The sequence below is a fragment of the Dioscorea cayenensis genome, chromosome 5 (assembly GCF_009730915.1).
Source record: "Dioscorea cayenensis subsp. rotundata cultivar TDr96_F1 chromosome 5, TDr96_F1_v2_PseudoChromosome.rev07_lg8_w22 25.fasta, whole genome shotgun sequence".
NCBI lineage: Eukaryota > Viridiplantae > Streptophyta > Magnoliopsida > Dioscoreales > Dioscoreaceae > Dioscorea > Dioscorea cayenensis.
This window is the reverse complement of record NC_052475.1, coordinates 32,534,571-32,554,468: the sequence shown is the minus strand read 5'-3', so window position 1 is coordinate 32,554,468 and position 19,898 is coordinate 32,534,571. Positions and strand designations below refer to the sequence as shown.

At 35.0% G+C, this 19,898-nt stretch overlaps 1 protein-coding gene and 1 pseudogene across 5 annotated transcripts; both read left to right on the top strand.

Annotated features, from left to right (window-relative positions):
* The first annotated feature begins 695 nt into the window (after window positions 1-695).
* Window positions 696-6,754, top strand: LOC120260300 (annotated as a pseudogene).
* Window positions 6,755-16,878: 10,124 nt separating this feature from the next.
* On the top strand, window positions 16,879-19,811 carry LOC120261363 (plant intracellular Ras-group-related LRR protein 4-like). 5 transcript variants are annotated; one of them, XR_005536598.1, is made up of 5 exons: window positions 16,879-17,715; window positions 18,056-18,972; window positions 19,061-19,226; window positions 19,374-19,462; window positions 19,673-19,811. XR_005536598.1 is itself a non-coding variant. In XM_039269232.1 (4 exons), the coding sequence occupies exons 1-3, from the start codon at window positions 17,082-17,084 to the stop codon at window positions 19,205-19,207; spliced, it is 1,659 nt and encodes a 552-aa protein (XP_039125166.1). In that variant the 5' UTR covers window positions 16,879-17,081; the 3' UTR covers window positions 19,208-19,226; window positions 19,374-19,811. The 5 variants fall into 5 exon arrangements, 4 of the variants coding, with proteins under 4 accessions (XP_039125166.1, XP_039125165.1, XP_039125164.1 ...); XM_039269232.1 differs by having other exon boundaries at window positions 18,095-18,972; window positions 19,374-19,811; XM_039269231.1 differs by having other exon boundaries at window positions 18,059-18,972; window positions 19,374-19,811.
* The last annotated feature ends 87 nt before the right edge of the window (window positions 19,812-19,898 follow it).

Sequence of the window (19,898 nt, the reverse complement as noted above, 5' to 3'; positions counted from 1 at the left end):
TATATCCCTTATAAATAAAACCCAATAATAGAATTGTGAATGCATTATTTTCAATTACAGTAAATCAATGCACCATTTCACTCATTCGTAATTTCACTTGTGATTTAATTTATAGTTACCAAATAAACTTTTTTAGTATATAATGCTCGGAATTTACTTCTAAATATTTGTTGGATATGCAGCAGCAGCAGCAGGCTTGATTTATTATGTTTGTGTTGTCATGATTGCTTTTGCAGATAGACGATGGGTTTTCTTCGCGGAATCACGGCACTGTCGAATCTCCGATCTCGCCTTGTAAGTGGTCTTCATTTGGTGTTGTTTCTTGAAATTCCGAGCATTTGATTATTGTTTGTAAAATTTTTCATTTGCTGGCTTTATCATGTTACAGGAGCGCTTGAAGAAAATAAAATCAGAATATGGAAAAGTTCAGTTTGGTAACATCACTGTTGATATGGTACGAATTTTTTATATTCGTAGTTCTGTCTTGTATTTATGTATGCTAGGGATTGTTTTACAAGCATCCATAGGTTTCAGATATTAAGGAGCAACTTCTAACCAATCAATCATTATCTGGGGGATTTGTAGGTACTTGGTGGAATGAGAGGAATTACAAGATTGCTGTGGGAATCATCGTTAGTTGATCCAGAGGAGGAGTTTGTGTAATAGATCCCTTTCAGTCCCAAATCGGCTAGGAGATGGAGTCCATGTGTGCATATAAGTGGGGGGCAACTTTTCCTACTAGGCCGGTCTTTTGGGGTCCGCTCTCCCCTCCACTTGTGTGCATTACATTGGTGCTTTCGTTGAGAGCCGGTGTGGGGCACGGTACGTCAGTTCGGGCGGGTGCGCGGAGCGGGTGAAAACCCTGGTGGGTCCCAGAGTCCGGCCCCAGATTACCCGGACTGACGGGGGCGTCAGTCTTTGATCGGTGGGGTATTGTAATAGATCCCATTTAGTCCCACATCGGCTAGGAGATGAAGTCCATGTGTGCATATAAGTGGGGGGCGACCTTCCCTACTAGGCCGGTGTTTTGGGGTCCGCTCTCCCCTCCACTTGTGTGCATTACAGTTTGTTTCGAAACTTAATCTTATGCATCATGTAGATAGGATCACTTCTCTTCTTGTGTTTTGTATTTCACAGATAACAAAGCTTTTCTTTTTAAATGATGTTAAACTGTGATGATGTTCTTTGGGCCATCTGTGAGAACTATGCCTTAAATGAGAATCTGAAGGGAGTTACTGGTTATTTTTAATGACACTCAGGGCCTTCTTTGGCTCCTTGTGACTGGAAAGGTAATCAATGCGCTTATTCTTCAAATATCTTGAATACCTAGTTCATACATGGTTGTTCGGTTGGAGTTTGTTGCAGCAGCTCTATCTCTAATAAGCATCATTTTTAATAGCGTGTAATGACTCCGAGCATAAGTTTATTTTTTATCCATCACAGGTACCGAGTAAAGAGCAAGCTGTGGCATTATCTAAGGAACTACAAAGCCGTTCTGCAGTTCCAGGTTTTACTATTGCACAATTTTCTGTTAATTTCTGAATCTTTGATTGAAATTGCTCATGTACCTGTGGATTAACTTATTCAGATAACTCATTTACATGGACATCCTGCCAATTACTTCACAAATCTTAAGTCAGTCTGGAACACTAAAGTTTGTTTTCATCGTCCAATTCATATTCTGAACTAGCAATTTCATTTCATAGTTTTTCTTAAACCCTTCACAGATCAAAATTGCTGATCGGATTAGAGTCCCTTTATGGTTATTTAGCTTATCTGAGTAACCTATTGCCATTGTCTTTCTATTAAATGTAACTTAATGTGACATACTGCTTTCAATTATCCCTAAATAGCAATTCGGTTCCTCAAATTTTTGGACCTTTTCTTTGCAGTGGATTACCTTGTTAATCATTTCAGACATACTTCTGAACAAACTCTTCTTACAAACTTTTTTTCCCTTCATCAATCAACAACAATTAAGTAAATCTTTGCTTCTGGATTGGATGCAGATCATGTGTACAAAGGAATCGATTCTCTTCCTGTCACAGCTCATCCGATGACACAGTTTGTAACTGGAGTAATGGCACTGCAGGTTTGTTTATGTGGCCATATTTTATTATATTGGATGGGGATCATTGTTGATGTATGTTTAAACTGAAAATTTTCTAGACATTTCTATGGAAGCAATGCCTATTGTCAGATATCTATATGATAACTGCCTATTGGATGAAAATGATTAAATCTTCCTCTAGTTGGCCTTTAGTTCTGATGTATCAACTTTGACGTTTGCATCATTTTGCTTTGTTGTTAGAAATGATTAAATCTTCCTCTAGTTGGCCTTAAGTTCTGATGTATCAGCTTTGACGTTTGCATTATTTTGCTCTGTTGTTAGAACACACGGTACATGCATGACAATGCTAAAATGTTTTAAAACGCTTTCTTAGCTTTCTCAAGTTATGTTATAGTTAAATAGATTGGCAACTTCTGTGATTTGTCCATATTTTCAGCGTCCAATTGTGTTTGTCATTCTGCATGAAATACTTGTCTCAACTCTGTCATATCATGTGGATGCAATTTGGTTGTTAACTACTACATGTCTTATGGTTCAGTTAGTGGTCAGGATAGTCTGGGAGAAATAACAAGTATCTGCCTTGTGAAACATGGTCTAATTTATATAGCCCTTAGTGAGATGCCTGAAACTGTCCTGTGATTTCCTTTTCTTCTGATCTGCTAACTGATTTTCTACACTTATTTGTTAAAGCTGGTGGTTGTCCTTTTTTTCACACATTTGAGTAACATGGTAATTCTTGTGTCAATGTGGTTTTGGATGCAAAAACTATTATGAGAGTCAGAAAATGATGACGAAGAGGAAGCAAGTATTCATATAGTAGTGCAGAGAATGTAATTGCTGAAAGATTTGAGCAAATACTTGCTTCTTCTTCTTCTTATACATTGCATTTGGAATCCTCAAATCTGACCATCAAAATAGGTGTTGGATTTTCTTTAATTGAGCATATATTCCGGCTAGCTGAATTATGTGAAGATTATGACTGTATGAGTACAATTTATCTAGTTTATCTAGCAATTTGGCCCCTCCCGTTGTGCAGTTGGTCATTATTCTTCACCATGATTGTTAGCAGATATTTCTATGAAATTCTTGAGTGAAAATTTGCACAAAATACAATGTTTCCCACGTCCCAAAAGATGATAGAAACTCATAGTTTGAACAGAGAAAATTAGTTCTCAAATTTTTTTTTTTAATGGTTAGATTTGACTATTCTCTAGTTAATTTTCCCATGTGATTATTTCAGGTTGAAAAGTGAGTTTCAGAAGGCTTATGAACAAGGGATGCCAAAGTCAAAGTAAGTCCTATGATATGCATAATTATATATGCAAAATACTGGGTTGTGCTCACCATAATGGTAAAATTGCCATTATTTGTAGGCTCTGGGAACCAACATATGAGGACTGCATGAACTTGATTGCACGAGTTCCAGCAGTGGCTGCTTATGTCTATCGAAGGTAAGTGACTAAGGCTGCCTCTCACGTTTCCCCATGAAGTTTGATTGTTAGTAGTGCTCCAGAATTCATAATCCTTGGGTTTCTGAGTTAGTTTTTTAGAGATGGATTTTTCCCTTGTATTTTTCCAATTCATGGTCTGTAATCATCGCTAATATGCCTTTAATATTTGTCTTTTGAACTAGTTTTTGTAGAATTGGATGGCTGCTCTATTATAACTTTCTGAGTAGTTATACTTCTATTTAATGTGTGCATACTGGTCATGAATTGATAAATTTTCTTTTGTTTATAAGATGAGTAATTTATGTTTGTACTCGGTATGTTGATTAGTTGCTTATTTATTGTGCTCTGAAGGCTTTATATGGGAGAGCGATACCAGCTGATAATTCTCTGGATCATGCTGCAAACTTTTCTCACATGCTTGGGTTTGATGATCCAAAAATGCTGGAGTCAGTGAGGCTTTTCCTCCTTGTCCACAGGTTACTATTCCATGTTAAATTTATTTATTTCCTAAATAATTTGCTCATTCTGTAAATTTAGCTTATGTGCTGACATTTTGATTTGGATATCTTCTTTTAGTGATCATGAAGGGGGCAACGTTTCTGGTCATGCTAGTCATGTGGTAAAAAACAGTAAAATACAGTCTGTTCATATGGTTTGCATGTTAATTCAATTTTATAGAACATTATTATGCTAGTATTAAGACACTGTTTGTGTTTACCAAACATGATAAATTAATTTTTATGTTGTCATTGACTGTGGATTAATTTTCAGGTTGCCAGTGCTCTCGCAGATTCGTATCGTGCATATGCAGCTGCCATGAATGGTTTAGCTGGGCCGCTTCATGGCTTGGCAACTCAGGTAATGTTGTTGTTTCATTTCATTTCTCTCGCTAGTAATTATAAACAGCTAGATATGCGTGTATTATTATTCAACCGTCTGGCTAATCTCCCTTTTGCTTTCCGATTAGACTGCTAATTTAGCTATTTCCCCACTAGCAATAAACACTCAACAAAACCCTTGGCTGAACTTTTACTGGATATTTAACTTTTCTCATACCATTCATTTTTGCAAATCTCCTCTTTCCATTGGCTGTCATTGTGCAGATCTCTGAGGTTTGTGCTTTGATATTTACTGATGTGAACAAGTAGCATACTCAATATGGCATATAGTTGTGTCCAATTTACTTGTATTCTGAGTTTACATTAAGTTGAAATTATGCTTGTAGACATGCACACAGTTCGTCTATTGTAACGGAAGTGATCTACATAAAATTCATCCGTTAAGCTATGCATCTATGTTTGTCTACGGCATGCATTTCAGGAAGCCCTGCTATGGGTCAAATCCATTGCGAAAGAATTTGGTGAAGACGTTTCAACGGAGAAGTTAGAGGAGGTTGTTTGGAAGACATTAAACAGTGGGAAGGTATGATATTTGTGGCAGTAGCCAGAACATGCAATAGCTTTCCTCTGTCTGTAGCTCATATGAATTAACTGTCTTAACGTTATGATATTGAGCTATGTGATTGAGAAATCAGAATTAATTCAACCTATAAGAGCCTATCTTAATTACTTGGGGATTTCCCTCATGTGGCTTTGTGAGGCCAAGAGCTGTGGACTTTGTGAGGACAAAAGTTGCTGCAAGAGTCCAACTAGGTGAACAAGATAGATTGACCTGTTGTTTCACTGGTTTCTTAAGAAATGATTTAATTCTTGATGAGTTTTGTCGCTTTCAACCGTTTTCCGGTAGGAAAACAACAAAAGTAGCATCCCGCCAAATGGACATATATCTGTTTATATAATTAGATTCGAATTTCAACTTGTTTGTTCGATTGATTGGAATTCTGTCCTTCCATTTCACATTTTTACCACGTGTACAGGAATCATTGCCTCCTTGCGTGTATATATATCTGATGAAATAGTACAGGCAGGATGTCATGTGATGGGTGTTTGATGTGCTGGAGTTGCAGCAGAGCACATAATTATGAAGCCTAATTAAGGGATCTGAATATGCCTCATGACTGATTGATTAATGTACTGAACATGCCTACGGTTTAATGGCTGGGATTGAGTTTTTAATTTATATTATAATTTATAAAAAATGGGATTTGCATTTTGTGTGTAACGACATGTCTTTTATCAAGTTCTGAATTCTCTTAAATAGGTTGTCCCTGGATTTGGGGCATGGAGTTCTTCGTAAAACTGATCCTAGATTCAATTGCAAAGATAATTTGCATTGAAGCACATACCTGATGATCCAATTTTCCAGCTGGTTGTCCCTCTTCAAACCATCTCACATTCTCAATTTCCTCTTTATAATGTATCAGTATTCGTGTACTAATTAAAACCCTAATTAATGTTCACACCGTCTACTACTCATGCATGCAGGTTTTAAAACTGCAGGAATTAGTTGTGCCTCCGATACTCACGTCTCTGGGCAAGGTATTCTAGCATCTCTAGCTTGGATGCCTGCCATATATATATATATATATCATTCATTCTTCATTAGAATTGTATGTTGCTGTGTAAAATCTTCTGAGATTATCCCTTGCTAAAAGACTGTATATATATATATACTTCCTTTCCAGGTTAAGAACCCATGGCCCAATGTTGATATACTTAGTGGAGTACCACTGAACCATTTCGGTTTAAGTGAAGATAGGTGAGAACTAGCTTCTCATCACTAAGTAATTACATGATCATTTCTAAACCTAGCTACTGTCTTTATCTCCTGACCTAACCATAAATTAAATTTGATTTCTGCGGGTACTACACTGTTCTGTTTGGTGTTTCACGAAGCTTAGGAGTGTCCGCTCAGGTTTGTTTTTGCTCTCTTGATCACTATGTTCTTCACATGATTGTTTTAAGAGCTTTCCAATTTGTTTTCTAAAACAAGATTATGATGCAGCTCATTTGGGATAGAGCTCTAGGGTTGCCTATTGAGAGACCCAAGAGTGTGAGACCTTGGACTGGCTTGAAAACTATTGCAAGAAATCTGCTTAATTAATGTCTGCAAGTGTGGTACTGATAATATCTGCCGTACGTCTCTATCTTATCTTAAGGAGCTGAACATTAATTTTTCTCAAAAGATTATGCCACTCTTGCTGTAATTTCAAAAATGTTCTTCCAGAATCATCTTGGCAACTTGGCCCATTTTTGTTAAATTTTGCAAATTTTTTTTATATATCTAAATAAGTGCATTGTTGTCTGTAACAAAGCTTGTTAGTTGATGCACAGTTTCTGAAAATTTTCAGTCTTTTGTTTGGAGTTAATTTTCATGATATTCTTTATAATGATGTTACATGTGTATTTATCTACAACCATCTTTACTAGTTCAATGTTATTCTTTAATAGACTCCAGTCTCCATGTTATTAAAACACTCTTTCACATTCCGGTGTTAGTGATCCAGTTCAGTGCTCAAGCCTATTTTTAATTATCCCAACCCCAAAGCCCAAACCCCTAAATAGTGTTTGACAAACACACAATTGGTGTTCTGAGAAATTATAGCTCAAGAGTAAATTAAGAAGCATCAGTTGAGATATGTGTTCTCCTGTTTTCAACAGCAGTCAAAGTTTGCCCTTAATTTCGAAGGTTGCAATACATCTGAAATTAATCTTAATTTCAAAACAACTATATATGCAAATTAACCAGCATTTGCAAGTTATATGACAACACCTTAATTATGAGAAGCACTGATATTATTAATTATTGGGAACACATACATTAAAAACTAGAAAAGGTCTACATCTCATTATAAAAAGCTCAATAAACTAACCCATTATTTTAACATATATAGAAACCGCACGGCCGATACCATATATATATATATATATATAGAAATTACACACAAACTCAAAAGCACGCACTTGAAGAAAACTAGAGATGGAGTGATAAGTCAAGCTCTGGATCATCAGCAGGTTGATCAGGCTGAGTAGGAGGAGCAGCATGGCGGTTATCAGGAGCAGCAGCAGGAACAGCAGGAGCAGGAATTGGAGCAGCAGCTTGGTTGTTGACAGGAGCAGGAGCAGGAGCAGGATTTAAATGCTGATCATGAGGAGGAAGATGAGAGGGCATTCTGAGAGGAGAAGGATAATTAGAAGGACTTACAGTAAGAGTCCATTCAGTAACATTCCAGCGATAATTCCACCCCATATGATCATAACTCAGCACTGCATTGTTGATCATCGGGACAGGAACCATGTTCGGATGAGAAGATCTCACTCCTGCTGCAGGCTGCTGCATCCGTGGATGCCGCCCTTGTCTCCCTCCATAAGGACTAGTACTGTTCCTCAATTGAGTGGTCCTCCTTATGTTCCTATAAACCCTCTGATCAGCAGGAGGAGGATTAGGAGCCCTAAGAGCAGGAGGAGCAAGAGCACGCATCACAGGCAGAGGAGCAGAAGGAGATGCTGATGATTGATTCGGTGCCTGAGAACGAGAAGCCGGCACAGATATCTGTGAGGACGGTGATGAGCTTTTCATGGTGGATCACAAGGAAAATTAAAGCAGGAGAAGAAGATGAATGAAGAAAAATTAAGACCTAATGCGTTCTTATATACATGAAGATAAAGATTGGGGGTGCTGGTGGATGGTGGCCAAATGGCGTGAGTTCTTTGCTTTCCTTTTTTGCTGTTTTTGGAGTTTTTCATAGAAATTTTCATTGTATATATATATATATATATATGAACTGAAATATATGGTGTTAAAAATATTATATATATATATATATATATATAGAGATACTAAACCCTAACTTAACCTATTGTTGATGCATATATACTTTCCAAGTTGCAGTTATACTTGTGAGTGGTGAGATGGAACTCAGGGCTTGCTTTGTAACGGTGTGCGGAGGAGGGAGGGTGAGCATCTATCTAAGTTTTTCTGACACTTGGGTGTTCTTTGTTGCAGAAACAACAAAGAGCGTTGCATGCATGCATGCAGCATATGCAAGGAGATAATTGCAACCTATATATGTACATATTGAATTTTGGATGCTTGTGAGTTACTTTTTTAGGGAGAGAGAGAGAGAGAGAGAAGATGGACAGGTGGCAAAGCCAGAGTGTGGAACCATTTAAAGTTAGAGATGAGAGCCATGCATACCTGCTCTATCTTGTGGTATACAAATGTTTGCCAAAAGAAGAGAGTTTGGTAGCCACTAGCCATGAACTGGATAATTCTTTGTTCTTCTTTTCTTTTTGTTGTTCTGTAGCCAAAAATAAAATTTTAATAAAGATTAAATTAACAGAACATGATAATTATTTGTTGTGTTATTTTTGTCGAGTGTTCTGGATAGATGATAATTATCAAAGTAAGAATAGTGGTTTCTCACTTTGAAAGTAGGCATGGATTTAAAACTTTATGTCCACAGTACAATAAAACACTACTATTTACTAAAATCATATACTGGGTTCCAAAGTAGATTTTTTGTGGGAAAAATTGTATTTTTTATCTTTCCAAAATTGTATGGCAAGAAAATTTACGATCATAAAATTATGACTTTAATATATCATATTAGGTGCACTTTCATTGCCCCATGCATGTATTAGCCCACCCACATGATAAATTTTTAGTGAATTATAAAGCCATCTTAACTAGTGCACCTCCTACCAGTCTATCATTTTGACTTCCTTAAACAGCAGGCTCTTGCCACCTATTTGTTTATATATAATAATAATAATAATTACCTATAAGTCCCTCTTTTTCAAAGTAATTCTCATCAAATCCTGATGGCACTAACGGGCGTTAATGCGCTATTAACTGGGCATGGAAATGTCATTTTTGTCCCTTGTTTAAATTCCAAAATCAAAAGGCGGGAAATGGCAAAAATACCCTCAACTGGCATTGGAAACCGGCCAACGGTTGGGAACCCACCGCCCGTAATTGACTAGGCGACTCTTGGTCTTATAATTATATACGTGGTCGCAGTTGAAACCTTTCTTCTTCGTGTTCTTGTTCTTCTTCATGCGACTACGACTGTCTTCTCCTTGTTCATTCATCGACAAGCTTGTTCTTCTCTTCGCACTCTTGGCTTCCCAAATGCTCATGAGCCTTCATGCAAACAAAAACACAATCGAAAAGGTAAGGAGAAGTCGACCGACTTTCGTGTGCTTTTCGTGTGTATATTTTTGGATTACCTGTGTAGAATCTGACTTTCAGCAGTGTGGGTTTTAGGCTTTCATGTGTATTATTTTGGGGTTTTGGATTTTTCTATGTAATAAACGTTCGTCCTGTGTAAAATATCCTTCTGCTGTGTAAAATCTGATCATTTTGTGTAATTTCAATTGAAGATGGCTACCACTTTGGTAAATACTAGGTGTTACCTGGCCCCTGTCGTGGAGACGATAGAGGGATTGAAAAAAATGATGAACAATACGCACTGGAAGATCCTCTACTGGAACCCTTTTGCGCACCTGATGGACTTGGCGGCCGTGGTCCAAGAAAGAGGGATGGTGGATGTGTTGCTCCGTATATATGATGGCCGAACCAAACGGTTCAAGATTAGTGACAGCATGCTGTTGTTCAGGCCCGAGGACGTTGCCATCATTATGGGCGACCCCTGCATGGGAGTGATTATCTCCTTCAGGCACGAGGGGGAGGGGGTCTCATTTGAATTTGAGTTTGCCTACCTGAACAAAATACACAACCAGTGTCATGATGCCATCAAGGATAACCTATTCAGACTTGTTCGAGGGAAGTCCAGAACGGAAGAGACTTTCGTGAAGCTCTTAGTCATGTTCTTCATGACCACCATCTTCTTCCCGAACACCTCCCTCAATGCGCCCACCTTCGTAGCCAAGTATGCCGACAACCTGGAGATTATCGGCAATTACGCCTGCTTGCATGCTATCCACAGGTGGCTGATGGACGATCTCCCCAAAACGGCCACACGGGTGCAGCTGCGCTATCAAGGGAAGTACCACAGTGCCGGATACTTGAAAGGATGCTCAATTGCCCTCATTATTTGGTTCTACAAGGTGACCGGAAGTGTGAAGAAGCAACGCGTTGGTTAGACACCCCATATACTGTGTTATGGGGAGAGTACATTCATCAAGGTGTCATCAATTGATCTGCTTTTAAAATCACTAGAAGAGAAATAGGTGAGTTTTTCTTTTAATCTTCTGTAATGTTCAAGCTCTCTGTTTAATTTGTTATTGTTATTAATGTGTAATATTCTTGTTTACTGTATAATATATTAACTTAATGTGTAAGATATTTCCCGTTCTGTGTAATATACTTTAATAGTATATAATATACAACTGTTCTGTGTAATATCAATATTTAATGTACTATAATGTTAGGCTGACATCTTATCTCATGCATCCTTTGCAGTTCTATACTCTTGTCCCAGCCAATGATTGGGGAAATTGCACTTGTTGGCCGTGAAACAGGAAAAGCCAAGGAAACTTATGTGAGGTCGCCCCAATTGAGCGACTCAAAAAAGAGGGTCCAACGACATTCCCCGCCAAGGAGAGCAACAAAGAAAAAAGCAGGTCCAATAGCGGAAGAAGGAGAAGCGGATCCAAAGAAGAGAAGCCGATGAGGAAGTAAACATTGGACAAACCGATAGGTTAAAAAAAACGCCCCCAAGGAGGAAGTAAGTGAAACTGAATGAAGATGTTGCTTACCTGAACGACAGAAAAAAGGAGCCAAAGAAGAAGAAACAACGACAAGGAGAAGAAGAACAAGAGACAGAGAATGAAGATTAAGATGAAGATGAAGTACACTAAAAGCTTATGAAGAAGATTTCTGCCATTACCTATCCAAAAGTTTGATGTGATTGAGCGGGAGGCACAAGAGAGGACAATTTTGGCATTTGAGAGAGTGTTACGACAAGGACTAAAAAAGAATATATATATATAAAAAGGAGGAATTATATGGGAAGTGCAAATATCAGAGGACTGTAGAGAAAAAATGAAACTTCATAGGGATTTTTAAATAATTTTTCCTAATAATAATAATAATAATAATAATAATAATAATGCTTTAGTTTTTTCATATATTTAGCCTTCAATTTAAAATAAGCTATTATGTGCCAGAAATGGTATTAATTTATTTAGTATCAAAATCTCTAATTTTGTAATAAGTTTATTTCTATGTATTTAGATTTTAATCTGCAATTAAAAAAGTTTGAAACTTTTCTACATCCATGTTTGAGATAAATGAAATTTTATAATCACTTTACACACACAGTTAAGATTTTTTTTAAGGAAAAAATCGGCAATTTAATATTTTCAAAATAAAAGATGCATTATATTAGAAAATATTTATTATTTCGTATTTTAAATTATCATATAATGATATTTTGTTTTTCATTTATTATTTTTATGTCCCATACTTTTCTGAAACTGTAATGTAAACTAGCTAAAGGGCTTGAAGTATGGAATAGTTAATTTATATATATTAAGAATTTATTTAACTTTTTTATTTTAATATTATATACATAATTTTAAATCAAAATACCCACCACAAAACCTTGTTCATCGTCGAGATTAAATTGTTTAGATTGTGTTTGGTTTACAAATTAAATGAGAATGGAGAATGTGAAGAGGAATTAATTGTGAAGGATAATAGGAAGGATTGGAGCGAATTGGGTCCTCGTTGATGTCAATATTCCTATTGCAACTCCATTCAAGGCAAATAGGGAAGAACATGACACCTATTTGAAATGTCTTCAGAACGACTTGCTAGTAAGGAGCTACATGATAGCCTTCATGAGCAAAGGATCTGCAACGCACTCATGAGAAGATGAGTGATGTGCAATAAATATTGATACAATTGCAAGATCTCTACTAGAAGAAGATGGCAATGATATTGAAAGAGCCTTCATGCCCATCCTTATCTAGTCCTCTTCATTTTGGGTAAAATGGTGATTATTTTTAGTGTTCATTTGATTTATGAAATCTTATTTTACCATTCTAAATAGGATTACTGGGAAGTTGGAAATGTGGAGTCATATTGATGGAAACATGTGTAATTTCTATTTGGTTGACAATGCAATAACGTATGTAGTTAGAATGTAATATTATTATTTTTTGTTAGCGGAAAATATTTTATTATCAATTGACTTTTTACAAAAATACATTTATCTAATGTGTCAAATATATCAAAATTCATAAAATTTTGATGTAAATATTAAAATCATTTAATAATAATTATGTATTATTATGGAAAAGAATAATTATAATTTTAAAATATTTTATTTTTATTAATATTAATTAAGTCAAAATTTATTATTTTAAATAAATATAAACTTTTATCCAACTAAACATTTGAAAAAAATTATTACTATTCTCCAATTTAAATAAATATATTACCTTATGTGAATAATGGAATTATCTTATTATCTCATAGATACGCATATTGGCAAGTAATGATTGCACTAAAGAGCGGAATTATTGCTACAATCCAAACCCCGCCTTAATGCATGCTCCATGATTTTTAAACAACCAAAATAACTAATTAAACTAATCATAATAAATTAAAAAAAGAAAATAAATATTACTATTAATAAATTTTTTAAACTTGAGTAAATCCATTTGTAGCAATTATTCCAATTATTATTCCAAGTTTTCTCCTCCTCACACTATACTAGTATAAATTACTAATACTAAGCAGCAGCAGCAGCATCATCATCATCATTATGCGTGCGTCAACTTTCTTCTAATTTTTGTTCACGTACAGCCTTGAATTAGAGGAGAGCACGGGTCGGTTAACCGGACTCGGCTTCATAAAAAAAAATCAAAAAAAATACAGAAAATTTGTGAAAATTCAGGAAAAAAATTTTCTAAAAAAAAAAATGAATCAATTATGAAGACTACGAGTTTAGAAAAAAATAAGAGATGTCACGTATTACACTAAATTTCACTAAAAATTTTTAAATTACTGCTAAATTTGAAAAATAAATGGACCTGGGACTTAATTCGTTTACATCTTTGAATCGAGTTCGCTTTCACGTATCCTCCTGGGTGTGAGAAGCATCAAAGCCCACGTAGTTCTGATACACAGTGTAATTGGTCACCCACTTACTTAATCGGTACCATCTAGGTCTTGGTCGGACTCAATGACTGTTGAGCTAGGTGTGCTCATGATGTTAACCATTATTCAAAGATATTTCTTTTTTACTAATATATTTTTTATAAATTAATATACATAATTTAAAAATAATTTTTTGTAATTTTATTTTTTATTTTATAAATTGAAACAAAATAATTTAATATATATGTGACAAATAAGAGTGCCCCTATTTAAGAGAATTTAAGAGTGTGCATGTGTAGGGACTTAGTGCTTATGAGCCAAAAGACGATTGACAAAATAATTATTTTCAAAGAAAAAAATTTATGAAAATTTATTGTTTGATACTTTGATATTTTACAGATTGATTTATATAGTTTTTTTAATTTATTATATGATCTCTTAATTTTTTATAAATTAAATATATATGTAAAATATTTTGATCCATATCCTACATCTATCTATATATAATTTTCTAGTAAATGTGAAAAATAAATTATAACTCAAGTGGTTGGTTTTTGTTGTCCAAGTTTAAGGTCATGGGTTCAAATTCCATGACCAACATGCATTTACTAAAAAATAATAACAATAAACCCATGTTTAACTTAGTTAAAAATAATAATAATAATCAACAATAATATTAGAAAAAAACCCAACCCGGTTAGGCCCGGTCCGCCAGTTCAACCCGGTTCTGATCCGGCGGGATCACGGGTTGGGAATGTCTACAGTACGACCCGGTTACGGGTCAATAAATCAGCCCGGCGGGTCACTGAACCGGTGGCTGCGCCCATGTCTACCTTGAATAATCTTGTTGTCTACCGCAGCTTCTGTTCCTCTTTGGTTTGCCAGATTTTGCTGTGTGAATGAACCCATATATATATATATATAGTATATGTCCACCAAAATTAAGCTTGAGCATTAGTAAACTCTTGAGAGCAAATTAAACATTGCACTTGAAGACAGGGGCGGCCGCCCCCCCTATCGCCAGCGAGGTCTGTTGACCCTGCCTGCTCCTTTCCTCCCTCGTCCCCCCTCCCGACGATCTCGCCCGTCGCCTCCGGCCTTCCCCTTCCGCCCGACCTTTCAAATTTTTTTTTAAATTTATTTTTTTTAATTCTTAATTTTTTATCTTTATATATTTTTATAATTTTATATTCTCATTATTTTTATTTTTTATTTTATTTTTTCAGTTGAATGACTTATTTTATTTTATTTCTCATTTATTAGATATTTTTTTGTTGAGTTTGTTATTTTTTTAAAAAAATTTTTGAGAAAAATTTGTAAAAAAATATGTATGATTGATTAAACGTGCATTGATTTAGAGTTTTTGAGAAATATTAAAGCTTTAATTAAGTAATAAATGATTTTTTTTAATTATGATTAATTTAAATAGAAGTTTTAATGAAAGTTATGATTTTTCAAAAATATTTAATATTAGTTTATTTTGTAATTAATAAGATCTTAATTGTAAATAATTTATAAGAATTGATTTTTGTAAAAAAAATTAATTAAATAAATTCAGATAAATTATTAAATTATAGATGTTTTGTAAATGATAATTTTTTAGTTTAAAATATTATCTATATTTTTACAATTATAAATCATAACAACATCAACTGGGTATGATAGCAATTACTTTAAGCTTTTTTTTAAAAAACAAATTCTCATCTTTAGATTTTTTTTTTATTAATAGTTTAAAAAAAACTAAAATTTTGATAGACAATCAATAATTATCATAAATACAAAAATATTTTAATTTAATATTTAATCAATGTAATTTAATTTTAGTTAAATTTAAAATAATATAGTAAGATATGAAATATTTTATTTTAATGCTTAATCAGTTATATCTCCTCTAACTAACTTTTCAAATTTCTATCATAATTCTATAATGATTTTTTCATTCATTTGCTTTTCCAAAATTAATATAATATTAATTTCTTTTAATTATAAATAAAAGTTTTTGTAGTTTTTATATTATTATAATTTTTATTTGTTAGATTTTTACTTTTTTGAGTTTTATTCATAAATTTTAAATATATCACTTTATCATGAATTTAGTAGTATGTGAAAAAGATAAACAAACATCTAAAATAGGTATTTATTAAAATAAATCTAAAGAAATTTAATTTTTATTAAATAAATTAGAGTGTTTATTATAAAATTCCATTATATACCTCTAGACTCTAGTTATCAGACCCTGAGTCAGAATCATAAAAAAAATCTAAATTTTGTTATGCTAATTAATTTTAATTATTTCTCTTAAATTTTACTTATTATTATAAAAAAAAATTAGATGTATTTTATTATTTAAAATTTTTGTTAATTAATTATTTTAAAACTTGTAGTTCGCCTCCCCTCTATATAATTTATGGCTCCGCCCCTGAAGATATATATTGAAGATATATATGATCTATATGATCAGGCACATGCAACAGGACCTGGCCCTGGCCTAACATATATGGCCATTAACAATCGTTTTTACAAATTCTTTATTTTATAATAAAAAATAATGTAATAAATTTTTTAAAATATAATACAATTTAATTTATGTAAGAATTAGTAATCAGGATAGAAGAATAAGTGATTTACTCTTGTACATTTATTCATTTAATCCCTTAGCCAGCTCTTTATGCAGATATAGACATAATTGATAAAGTATTACATAATATGAAGCTACGTTTGCTGTTCCCACCATTTGGGCATTCAATTGGATAATGATATATATATGCTTCAAATGCATGCCTTGGAGTGATGCATGCATGTGAGACTTTGCGTTTAATTGGTTTAGGTGAGATAAAAATGTGCGGATATATATTTGTTACTTATATGAAAATTTTCAAAACTTTATAGTACTATTTGATAAAGTATATAATTTTAAATTTGAGAAACAAAATCAAAATTTATGAACTGATCTTCGCATATATATATATATATATAATATTCAAAACTTTAATGGTGCCAAGAAAAAAATTCATGATTGTGAGAGGTGATTTACAACTCAATCTCTGTTAAAGTGAATTGTGATATGCCTGACTTATCCAATTTATCAAAAATGAATAAAAAATAAAAAATATTTGAAAAATATTGAGCTTAAAACATAAGTAGTGTTTTAAGATACTAATAAAAACTTTATATAATTAATTGCAATCAGTGGTGATTGTGAGCACACTTTATATGTGCGCCCCCTGCTCTTTAGCTCATCAATTACGTCATTTTAAAAAAAAAAAAAAATTTCAAAATTTTCAAATTTTCAAAATTTCTTTTGGAGGGGAATTTTGAATTTTCGAGTTCTCAAGCATCAAAATCCGATTTTTGATGGGAAAAGCAATGAAAGATTGGATTTTTTTTAGGATCATTTTCTTCTAGATTTCGAGCAGGCGATCCGTTTCCACATCTTTTCCTCATCCGAAAAGCGTGGAAGCTCGTGATTTCTGGTTGGCAATGGCGTCCTCGATGTGGATGTCTCCGCATTCGCTCGTGATCCATTGCTTTTCTCCCAATCCGATAAGACCTAGATCGTCCCCAGATGATCCCAATCCTCCGAGAAAATGGGATTCGTTTCGCAGTCTCTGGACGAGATCGTCGACGAGATCATGCGAACGCTCCGGTCACTCCCTCCGAGGCCCGGCGGTGAAGATGTTGAGGCCGCAATGGAGCTTGTGCGCAATGTGGACAGAGAGGAGCAGTCACGGATCGACGCCATTGCAAGGCAGAGAAAGTCCTTCGAAGTCCCCGACGACCTCTTCTTTGTGCTTCAGGAGATGCAGCGGAGCTTGGTCTTCTCACAGTGCAAGGATCAGAAGAGGGAAGCTCTCAAGTTGCTTGATCTTGAGAATGTCCATCAGTTGTTTGATGAATTGATTCAGAGAGCCTCCAAGTGTATTCCTATACCTACCGCTGTCGTTGCTTCTGCTGCTAGTACTGCTCCTCCTTCTACTGGGTCTAATGGTAGCTCAACTACATCACTGTCTACTGCCTCTTCTTCACCGGCCACTGCTTCTAGTTCAAAGACGGGCTGTGATTCATCCAGCACTTTTTCATCATCAGCATTCTACTCGGAGGGCGATGGTGGGAAGATCATAAGACATGCTTCTCGGGATGATAGTTTCTTGAAGAGTACCCATAGTGATGGAATGAACCTCCAATTGAATAGTTCTGCATTCAAGCCTGTCCCTGCTTCTGGTGAGAACCTGTTACTGTTCTCTTTTGTCTTTCTATTCACTGTTTCTTTGTGTTTAACTTCGCTCTGATACCATGAATGAATTAGTTATAAGAGAATGCAATCTTTATTACTTGAAAGTCAGTGATCTTTTTGTTTTCTGTTTAGAGTTTTTTCTTGGAATTTAATTTGGACATCATGGAACTTGGAAACAATTAGTCATAGCATCTGCACTGAGTATAAGAGAATTCAATCATTGTTATATACAGAGTTTGATACACTGAAAATAAAAGCTTGTTTCGTTCATCTTTTTTGAGTGCTTATAGATCATCTTTTTTGCTTTCTATGTGGATGTGTTTCAAGTAGGAGAAGTCACTGAGAAATTGAGTTTAATAAAATTAGCTAGCTTGATTGAGGTTTCTTCAAGGAAAGGCTCCAGGGACCTCAGCCTTCAGAACAAGCTGATGGATCAGATAGACTGGTTACCTGACTCAATAGGAAAGCTTTCTGGCCTTATTACTCTTGACCTGTCGGAAAACCGGATACTCATCTTGCCTAGGACAATTGGTACACTTTCTTCTCTAACAAAACTGGATCTTTGCTCGAATCGGCTTGCTGAACTTCCCGATTCTTGTGGAGATCTTATCAGTCTGCAGTGTTTAGGAGTACGGGGGAATCAGTTGACCACATTGCCCGCAAGTTTTGGCAGATTGACAAATTTGGTAGAGCTTGACTTGAGCTCCAACAGGCTTTCCATCCTCTCAGATGCAATTGGTAATCTGAGTTCTTTGAGGAAGTTAATTGTTGAGGCAAACGATTTAGAGGAACTTCCCTATACTATTGGCAATTGTACTTCTCTTGTGGAGCTCCGAGTTGATTATAACCGCCTAAAAGCCCTTCCTGAAGCTATCGGAAGGCTCGGGTCTTTAGAGATTCTCTCCATTCGCTATAACAATATTAAAGGATTCCCTACCTCCATGGCATCTATGCTGAAACTGAAGGAGCTTGATGCTAGTTTTAATGAGCTTGAGTTGATACCTGAGAGCTTGTGTCTAGCTACAAACCTTGTCAAATTGAATATTGGGAATAATTTTGCTGATCTACAATCATTGCCGCGTGCCATTGGTAATCTTGAAATGCTGGAAGAGTTGGATATAAGCAACAATCAGATACAGGTCCTTCCAGACTCATTTGGTATGCTTACACATCTCCATGTGCTTTATGCTGAAGAAAACCCATTAGAAGTGCCTCCGAGGCATATAGTCGGAATGGGTGCAGAGGTGAGTAAATACTCTTATGAAGTTTCTTAGATTTGTTTTGATTAGTTCTTCTTTCAGGATTAATTTAAAACCTATGCTTCTTTATCAGGCTGTAGTGCACTACATGGGTGAGTTTGTCGCAAAGAGGGACCTCAAGACTCAATCAGTAAAGACTGCAAAGACTTGGGCTCCATGTTGCTTTTCCTCCAGGCCTACGAGAAAGAAGCATGATATTCTAGACCATTTAAAAGCTTGATCTCTCTGCTAGTGCGCAGGTGAGCAACTTAGATCTTTGTGTTTTTTTTGTGGGCGGGTCAGCTAAGATAAGTCATCTACATTGATATTTTACATCACTAATCTATGACTAACTTTTTACCCTGGCATCTCCATAACATAAACATAAACATAAAATAAAATTGCAGGGAGTTTCATTATTCTTAAAGACCGTTGAATGAAAGCAAAGCAGCGTTCTGATCTTGTGCCATATTTATCAGCATCTCAAATTCACATGGTTGGGAAATTCACTTTTATTTTCCTGTTAACTGCAGTCTATTTATTATCCATACATGCTCTAAATTGCGTGTCTTATATTGTGATTTGTAAATCCTCTCTCATTGTCTGAATGCTTTAATTATCTTTCGAGGAATAAGTTAGGAATGTTGTTGCAATGTCTATCTAGAGCTGGATTTATCATGTTTGTGTATACTCTTTACTCATGCAGTTGAATGAGATGTTGTAGAGTTAAACACACTGCGGCAGGCAAATAGGAACAAAAATGCAACCGCCTGTTCCTCCTCCTTCATTCTCTACATGTGGAGCATACATTACAATATTACCTCTGTCTCTGTCTTATTCTGCAACTCCACAGTACTTTGTATTTATTTCTGTGATTAAGTGATTAACTGCGTTTCTTGAAATTAAAAACGATTAATTTCTCAAGTTGGCGA